Source organism: Castanea sativa, chromosome 12 (assembly GCF_040712315.1).
Source record: "Castanea sativa cultivar Marrone di Chiusa Pesio chromosome 12, ASM4071231v1".
Classification (NCBI taxonomy): domain Eukaryota; kingdom Viridiplantae; phylum Streptophyta; class Magnoliopsida; order Fagales; family Fagaceae; genus Castanea; species Castanea sativa.
The window spans coordinates 11,166,823-11,176,608 of NC_134024.1; the positions used below are offsets into that span (position 1 = coordinate 11,166,823).

At 34.1% G+C, this 9,786-nt stretch overlaps 1 protein-coding gene and 1 pseudogene across 1 annotated transcript; one reads left to right on the plus strand and one right to left on the minus strand.

Annotated features, from left to right (window-relative positions):
- The first annotated feature begins 431 nt into the window (after positions 1 to 431).
- Positions 432 to 3,377, plus strand: LOC142620169 (putative serine/threonine-protein kinase At1g01540). The gene is made up of 6 exons (XM_075793582.1): positions 432 to 768; positions 1,958 to 2,051; positions 2,195 to 2,317; positions 2,408 to 2,569; positions 2,694 to 2,817; positions 2,907 to 3,377. The coding sequence occupies exons 1-6, from the start codon at positions 432 to 434 to the stop codon at positions 3,375 to 3,377; spliced, it is 1,311 nt and encodes a 436-aa protein (XP_075649697.1).
- A 1,198-nt stretch (positions 3,378 to 4,575) lies between these two features.
- Positions 4,576 to 8,631, minus strand: LOC142620170 (putative polygalacturonase; annotated as a pseudogene).
- Between the last annotated feature and the right edge of the window lie 1,155 nt (positions 8,632 to 9,786).

Consider the following 9,786-nt stretch of genomic DNA (forward strand, 5'->3'; position numbering starts at 1 on the left):
AGTTTGCTGTTTGAAATTTTCAATTCTATCTATTCCAAAAGAGTTCTAGCTAACACAAACTCTTCTGGTATTTTTACCTTAATATTAAAAAAAAAAAAAAAAAACTAAGCTCTCTTATATTTCCACACTAATTAGAATCCCATTATTCTCTTTGTTTTCTCACTCTAATCATGTTCTTTGACATTGTTAAAAGAAAGCTCTCTCACCATACCTCATTCTTTAACCTTCCATTATGGGCTTTGATACTTGTTATCATTGCAATATTCTTTGTTCTCTTTGGTATCATTGTATATCTATATTTCATTTGTTATCGTCGAAGAAGAAAGTCTTACAAGGACAAATTTTGTATGTCAAATCCTGTAGCTTCCAAGAATCATCCTTACCATAGTTCCAGCCTATCCTCCCTTGATAGGAGGCTACTATCACGTAACATGTACGAGATTGAGATGAACGATAGTCACAGTAGCAGCAGTAAGGGACACCCAGTGTTGTTGTCTGATCCTTGGTCTAGTCAGAAACGTTGGACAGGGTCAATTAAAAAATGTGATGTCACTGATTTGGAAGAGGTTGCTAGGTACTTGCCAATGGCTGAGGATGTTTGGAGGGGTTGTAGGTTTAGTTTAAAGGAGATTGAGATGGCCACCAATGGATTGGCAAAACAGGATGTGATTGGAATGGGGGATCATGGGATTGTTTATCGAGGTATTTTGTTGGATAATATGCGAGTTGCGGTGAAGAAACTAGTGAGTAGCAGGTATGGAGTATTTGGTTTTGTTTTTAAAAATACAATAGGATTTGAATTTACTGCTTTATGATAATTGTTCTTTATGATAAGATAAAAATATATTAGTAGGTTTCTTTTTGGTGTAGGCAAGGATTTGATCCTAAGCCTATTATTAAACAATAAAAAGATTTTATCAATTAAGTTAACTACAATCCATTGATGAGTACTGAATTAATTAATATACAAGTGGTATCTTTTACTTGTTAATAAAAAATACTAATAGAGAAGTGTCACTGTGTCACTAACCCAAAACACAAAAGTTACAATATATATGATTGCTAAGCTACTAAGAAAGAATCAATATGTTCATTAATTGTTTTTCAACATTTCTGGTTTCAACATTTATTGATCTCACAGAAGTATTGTAGACTAAGATGCAGAGTTAGTTTGTGGAATTTCAAGCAAAATTAAATCAAAATGACAAAAAGGAGTTGAAATGCATGCTGATATCTTAGGTGCTACTAGATAAATTTATATCTTGTAATCCTAGGTTAGTTCATTTCTATGTTCCGCAAGACATGATATATACCGAACACTACCTCAGTTTCCACTTAGCACAATGTATTCTTGGAACTGCATACTAACACAGCATTGAAATGCTCTACCTACTCAGTTTCCACTTGTAATCTCCAGAAAAAAAAATTTAACAACCAAAACTACACAAGAAATATACCGTAGAATCCTAATTCCTATAATCTCTTCCAGTCTTCTTGCTCAGCCGTCCTATTGAAATTCAAATAACAGTAACATATATTTTAGCACAAGGGAAAATTGAATCTCTAATCATCCAACAATGCCCTTACTTTTGTCTCAAATGTTTCAGTTGGACAAGGTCTGGTTTTGCCAATGATTGCTAGAACAAAGATCTGAATTCCATGTCAGCAAATGCTTTATGCCTTAAATGGTTGCGTAGTTTTAAATTTCCAGCAACTAGAATGGAGTTTAGGCTTAAATTTCAGATTTGGATGGCAATTTGTCTAATTTATACCGTTGATGCAAAAATGATTTGGAATATAGTAGATAAACCTGAAATTTTACAAGTAGGTTGGCAAAGAGTTTTGTGCTCAGAGTCTTCAACCAATTGTTATTTTTGACTTGTAGTGAATGCGTATATCTTTGAGCAAAAAAAAACATGTAATATCTTTTAATGAACTATAACCATCAGTTGTCAAGATGAGGACTTCATAGCAGAAGCAGAGGCATTTGGGCAAGTTAGGCACAAGAATCTAGTCAAGTTGCTTGGATACTGTATTGAAGGAACTACCAGGTATAAAAAATTTTCCTCTTTTTCTTATATAATAAGTTCATATAATTTTTCTTTTTCCACTTGATGAACGTTATGAACATTTTTTGTCCATAATTGACTGATTAAGATATTCAAACATTTGAAATGAGTTTCCTTTCAATTAGGATGCTTGTATATGAGTATGTAGATAATGGTAATCTGTACCAGTGGCTTCATGAAAATCCAGAAGAAGTCAGTCCTCTACCATGGAATATAAGGATGAAAATTATCCAAGGAATTGCAAAAGGGTAATACGTGGCACCTAAATTTTAGATGTATCATTATATTCTTTGTTATGGGTTTATGCCATAAAAGTTGAAAAGAATTTGTTTCTGCAGATTGGCGTACCTTCATGAGGACCTAGAACCAAAAGTTATTCATCGGTTCCTAAAATCAAGCAATATACTCCTTGATCACCAATGGAACCCAAAAATAACTGATTTTGGCCTTGCTAAGCTTTTTGGTCCTGAATGGGGTCGCATAATTATGGAATCATTAGGGTCAGTTTCTCTGCTTACCGAATCCTTCATGCTTATTCATTTTCTTCGCTATCAAAACCTGTGATTTGTGATAGCATAATTTTTTAAATAAAATAATCAATATTAAAATTTCAAAAGTCTGCAGTTATGTAGCTCCAGAATGTGCTTCAGCTGATGAATTCCCAGAGAAGACTGATGTTTATAGCTTTGGGATACTTGTTATGGAGATCATCTCTGGGTGGACCCCTCTAGATTGCAATCAACGCGAAGTACAAATGCCTAATTTTGAAAATTTTGACTTCTTTTCTTATCATTCTTATATACCAGATTATGGTTTGACTGGATTTCTTCATTGCAGCCACATTTGATTGAGTGGTTTAAGTCCATGGTTGTGAATCAGAAAATTGATAATGTGGTGGATCCTAAATTGTCAGAAAGACCTTGCTCAAAGGAACTCAAACGAATTGTTTTGGTAGCTCTTCGATGTGCGGATCCTGATATAAAAGATAGGCCTAATATGGGAGATGTGATTCACATGCTTGAGCCATGTGACATGATACTCAATAATGTAAGGACAAACTGTTTCTTCTTCCAAAATTCAGGTCCTACTTCGCTTTCCTTTTTCCTTCTGACCATCCCACTTTTTTCTTGTTTCTATCCTAAGGGTTCCCGGATTAGGAGAGAAACTTCTCATGGTAATTACCTAGAAGAGAGGGTTGTTGCCATATCAGATGATGATCCTGAAAGAACAGATCAAGGTGAAAGCGGCAGTGAATCACTACCGGTAAATGATGTTGGAACAGACACTACTGATCATGAAGGTCTCTGAGTTGAAGGTAAAGTTTCTTGTAGACAATTATCAAGACTATATATTTCCTCTATTGATAAGCTTAAGCCATAGGATGTTTGTTCATTTTGAATTTCATTATTGAGACAAATCTTTATAAGAGATGCACTCCTAAGTCATTTATGATTGGAAACGTTTGCTCTAATCTAGATTTATGAGTTATGACTTTGTTGTATTCATTCTATCCATAGTTAATTAGATTGGAGAATCTCTCATATTCTACAACATCCTAATGATAAAACTATCCATAATATGTCTGAATTGGAAAATTCTTGTATCCAATGCACACAACACCGTTGTTCATTATATTCAAGTTTTCTGTGCCAATCATGATGTTCTTTCAGATTGGCTCCAGGTGTGTTGACTACATATCCTTTTTGATAATTCAAATGTTAAATTAAGTTGGGGAGGGGGGTTTAAAACCCTGGTTTCCTTATAAAGAAAACTAGGGAATGCCATTGAGTGATAAGGCTCTTGGCTTTTAAGTACATATCTGGATCTACTCATGTGCTATTATTTTGAATTTCACAGTAACAGTAACTGAATCTGTTAATTTCATAATTTTGATAATGCCAGACTAGCATGCAGTTATCAGGATATAATTCAATAAAAAAAAAAAAAAAAAAAAATCATTTTTAAGTAATTCGGCCAGAGTTCACTGTTTTAATTTAGCCAAGTGCTACAGTCCTGAGGCTTCACCATTGCGCCAAGGATACAAATCATAGGCTGAATAAATGTAGTGAGAACTCATAATCTTACCTCCTCTTCCGATAGAGCTTGTATAAATCTGAACATCTGGCACGATCAATTTCCATAATTCTTATTTTTCATTGGCATGGGCTTTGTTTTATACTTTAATATTCAAAGAAATTATGGCAACATCAGGGGCGACATAAGCTGCTTTGCAAATTGCAAATTGCAAATTTGCAACCAGTTTCTTAACTTGCACACACATGGAAGACTTGTCTGTATGAGAGAACAGTTGAAAACTTTCCAAATTTTCTTTATTTAATTTTTTCGTAACAAAATGGATCATAGATAAAATAACAAAAAAGTGGTGTCAAATTACTCTTATTTCACTCAATTTTCTCAACCAACATGTTTGAATTATGTATTTTCAAATACATTTCACTCTCACAAGATGGCATTGGAAGCAGAACAAGTTTTCAACTGAAAATTATTAATGGGCAGCAGAACAAGTCTTAAACTGAACATCATCAATGGGCAACCTATCCTCAGGGAAGGGACAATTCAGACCTTGTTTCTCAGGCAACAACGCACAGGGCTTAGGAGTTACATTGCTTGTCACTCCGGAAATATCATTACAATTCCATAGTAATTCTTCTGGCTTCTCAGTCAATGTAATGGCCGCATTAGAAATGCATATTCCAGTGAAGGGATCATCCTGAATTCCAGCAAGACTTCCTGTATAAGTAACGTTCTCTGCCACCACATCTCTAAAATTAATTCCTCTAATCTCTGGAATTGCTTTTGGGTCGAAGAAAGGGTCTGCATGTTGATTATAATTGCCCGCCATCCAGAAAACATACTTCATGGTCTTCAAGGTCATTCTTCTTACATAGATGTCCTTGACATAGCTCCTCTTCCAACAGCAGTCTTAATTCTAACTCCCGATTCAGTATCAATGGCTGTGATGTCTTCAGCTCTAACATCTTGGATTCCGCCAGACATTTAGCTGCCTAGAGCAATGGTAGCACTGTCAGGGGAAATGCAGGTAAGCCTTTTAATGATTAGGTGCTGTGTAGGAATTCCAACTTTGATTCCATATCGATCCCAACCACTTTTCACGGCAATGCAGTCATCCCCTGAGACTATGAAGCAGTCCTCGATACGAGTGTTTGAACATGAATCTGGACACAAAAAAAGGAAAATAAACTCAGCAATCGTAAATTGTGTCAATGATTTTTTGTGAAAATGATGATACATCAATCGTAAATTGTTACCTTAGGTGAAAAATATTGAGAAAAAAAGTTGTGTTTCTATCATTACTCCTTAAAATAGGTGAATGGAAAGGGAATAAGTAATTAACCTTTCAACTACATATTAATCAAAGCAATTAGGACAAGTACCAAACATACCTGGGTTTACACCATTTGTATTAGGAGAATCAACTGGTGCAAGGATTGTGAGCCCTTTGACTAGTACATTACTGCAATCACAACCACGGGATTTTAATAAGTAGAGGTGCCATGATCATATGTGCTTGCATGCTTGGGATAAACTTAGTCAGAGGAGCACAATCAAACCTGCTGTAAATGGGATGGACAAACCATGATGGAGAGTTAATTAGAGTGAGATCAGATATTTGGATTTGATTAGAGTACATAATCTCAATCATGTATGGTTGCGTCACGTTGTATTCCCTGGCACGGAACTTCTTCCACCAAGTAGAACCCTGGCCATCAATCGTGCCATTGTTACCCAATACCAATACAAATGGTTTCCATTAGACATTGTTAAAGCCAAAAATATTTATCCAAAAGAAAAAAAGAAATATTAAGAGGTTTAATTAATCTATAATTACCGGTGATTACGACGTCAGTGAGATTTGTACCAAAAATGAGAGAAGTTAACCGTCCAGCAGGTGCATCCCTTCCTGTCCCATAGGAAGGCAACAAAGGAATAGGAGGCCATTCTGACTCATCCTGCCCATTTGATCGCTCATGTGTACAGCAAATGATGGTAAGAGAAACATAGAATTTAAAAAATAAAAAAAATAAGAAATGTATCATTTTTTATTTATTTGTGGTGGACGTGGCATTACTCAATTACTAATTATAACTTATGCTAGTGTCTTCCTTGTTTTTAGCTTCGGATAAGATCAAAGATTAAGAACAAGTGATGGTCAATTCCTTTTATGACAAGTTGATTTTGGCAGTTTCTTGCTTATCATGCTATAATTGCTTTGGCTTAATTTCTTGGCCAAAATATGAGAGCATTTTCACGTTTCATGTAAAAGGAAAAATGTAAATAGGGCGAAGTACGTAATCAAGTAAAATCAATCTTGTCATTCTGTAGTTTTGGATCTATCAATATTGTAAGGACACAATTCAAGTTCCCAAACAACAACTGGGAGAAAAATGGGCTTGAAAGGCCTTTCTTCACAATGAATTTGTAGAGGATGGGTCTGTAATTTAGATTTCAAGGATGGTTTAGACAATTACAAAAAGAACGGGCTTTGGGCCCAATGGAACAAAACAAAGAATCGTTTGCAAAGAGTAAGGCTGAGAAGTCGTCCTCGGATAATATCCGAGGATGGTTTATAATAATATTTCTCAAGTTTGGATACAAGTGTTGATTATCATTTACTATTGACTCTATCTCTTCTACTCAAAAAGTCCTCCTCTTCTTCGTATTCATTTCCTCCTATTTATATATTTTTCTCTCCCTTCATCACCTTCCACTTTCCTGGTTGCAATCCTCATTTTCGGATACTTGTCCCATCCATTCTTCCCTAAAGCCCGTTGGGATTAGGGACCAAGTTCCAAGCTCGATGTTCAGGTCCCATCCTTCCATCTATACAGTCAGCGTATCAATTTACAGAGCTTTTAATGTATGGGCGGTAGTGGCAGCTTTATTTTTAGACATTCCACCGTTCTTTCTATCGCCCTCCACGTATACTGTGCATCCCCATAATTGTAGGACTCTTTATAATATAACCCAAGGATACTAAACTTCTCTTCCTATGTCCTCGGCTTTGTAATCCGAGGACAAATCTACTCCTCGGACGTATTTGGATATTTAAATAGTCCACGACCATTTTGATGTCTTCGGATTTTGGGTTTCCGACCCAAAATACTTCGTTGGGCTATCCTTCATATACTATTGGGCCCAATACCCCTACAAATATAATTATTAGGATTACTAATGTAGTAGCTCATAGTTTTTTTCTTTCTTTTTTTTTTTTTTTGTTGAGAAAAATAGTAGCTCATAGTTTGTTGTTAAGATATTTGATGTTTTCGTGCAAGCTTTGGGCCCTCAACTATTAGTGTGTTTGATATAGCTTATTTTCTTTACATTATTTTACTCATATCTTCTTCTACTACAAGATATGTTATTCTTTGGTTAGAGCCTATGTTTCTTTGTGAAAGTAAAATAGTGTCTTTGACGAGAACACCATGTAATAGGAGGGAGGGACAACTATTCTCATGGAAGTGAATAATTTTTCTAATTCAAATTGGATTTACTCTTCTTAAAAGCATATGATGGAGAATGACGTCCTAGGATCAAAGCAAAAAACTAAATCAAAATAAGAAATTGATCTCCTCCATTTTTTTTTGAGAGAATGATCTCCACCATTTTCTTTCCAAAATAAAAAGATTATATTATATAGTAGAGCTTTTAAAATAAAAGATATGTTTTCATATCACTTAAAATTAATTTATCATTTTTCTCCCAAAAAAAAATTATCATTCTTTATTTGATGAGATTAAATTTTACTGACCTGTTATTCCATATAATCTTTACCATAAAAGGAATGCTTTCCATTTCAAACCAAGAAACTCAACCAAATCTAGAAAATATTAAACCACAAATAAAAAAGGAAAAATAAAAATAAAAAGCATACCTGTGTTCCAAGAATAACGGCATCCTTATGAAGAAAAAGGCTGAAATGGCTGGTGAGATTAAAGCTTCCAGTTAACCATTTACCAGGTGGGACAATAAGCTGTGCCCCACCATCTGATGCATATGTGCTTAGGTTCTGAATTGCAGCATTAAAAGCATTTGTGTTTGATGTTTTTCCATCACCAACTGCTCCAAAATCCGTCAAAACTGCACTGTGCTTTCGACAGTTTATTGCTGGATACTCACCATTAACTCTATTATGAAGATGATGATGTTTGTTTTGGCATTCTGCGACTCTTAAACTTAGTAATCCCAAGATAACAATCGCTGAGAGTACCTGTAAACGTTAACAAAAGAAAATCACAATATCAATTTAAAAATGTCAACTTTAATTCCCTTTAATAAGAAGGAAGAAATGCTTATAAACAAAAGTACAAAACGAAGAAAACATTGTATTAAAACCGAAACACAGCAGCAAATACAGTCTGTCAGAACCTAGCCCTCAGGGAACGCAAAAATGACATACACAATGAAAAACATAGAAAACAGAACCATATTGATCATTTAAAAATATGAAAAAAAAAAAAAAACTAATAAGGGTGGTAGGAAAACGTACATGGGATGTTCTGAGTTTTAGACACAGCCCCATGTTCTGAGAATAGAATGTTTAAAATTGATTTTCGTTGCAGAAGAAAGATTTTTTTTTGATAAACTTGTAGAAGAAAGATTGAATTTATAGAAAAGGGTGGGAGTGAATATTTGGAAGGACATCTGTCTATTTATGGGAATGTGAAGAAGAATAGAAAAGTGAAATAGATAATTTGTATTTGTAGGCAGGGACAGGAGCTAGGACTTGAAGTTTGGGGGGCAACTTTGTTATTGGCTGCATGTAGCAGCTCTGGCCTCCGATTCTGCTACTTAACCTTTAAGGAGTTTTATTTATTTATTTATTTTGTGTGTTTTTGATGTGTGTGTTGCTTCTAAGTAAGGACATAATTATTTCATTTTAAATTTTTTAAAGGGTTGAGTTGTTTGTTTTGGGTAAAATTGTTTGATAAGGCTTAATTGTTTTTAGCTTTATAATGGTAAATTTGTTGTTGGGCTAATTTTTTTGGACTTGTATATTTTGTTTTAAATTTTGAATCTATATATTTTTTTATGGCATTTAAAATGAGGAAAATGCTAGGGTTACAAACTTTTTTTTACAAATTGCCAATGTGATGAGTGGTTATTAGTAAGTTAAAAAGTAATGTAAGTGGTGGGTTTAGATGATAACCAATAAATGATGTAGAAAATTTTGTGCTTGTAGCATTACTCATAAAAGAATTAATGATAATATTAAGGGGGTAAAGAGTAATTTTATAGACCAAAATTGTTAAATTTTTTTCTTATGTAATACTACTATTAAAAAAATAAAATAAAATAAGGGGGGGGCATTGGCCCCCAAGGTCCAACTATGCCTCTGTCCCTGTTTGTAGGTATAGAAAAGTGACTTACTCTTTTCTATTTATATTTTTTTATTCACTTTGATTTTTTTTTGATAAAGAGGATTTCTTTTCTAGAGGATAAAGTTTGATGAAAAATGTTAGAGTTATAAACTATTTTACAACATTTTTTACAAATTGTTGATGTGGTGAGTGGTAATTATCAAGTAAAAAAATGATGTTAGTGGTATACCAAATTAGAACCTATAAGAATTGCCTACATTAACAATTTATAAAAATGCTGTAAAATAGTTTGTGACTGTAGCATTGCTCAAATTTGATAGAGAGAATTAATTAACTTGCTATATTGTATCTTTCAT

Coding starts and splice junctions, on each gene's coding strand:
- LOC142620169 (XM_075793582.1), top strand. CDS start 432: ATGTACGAGATTGAGATGAACGATAGTCACAGTAGCAGCAGTAAGGGA. Junction 2,318..2,407: donor ATCCAAGGAATTGCAAAAGG/GTAATACGTGGC, acceptor TTGTTTCTGCAG/ATTGGCGTACCTTCATGAGG. Junction 2,818..2,906: donor TAGATTGCAATCAACGCGAA/GTACAAATGCCT, acceptor TCTTCATTGCAG/CCACATTTGATTGAGTGGTT.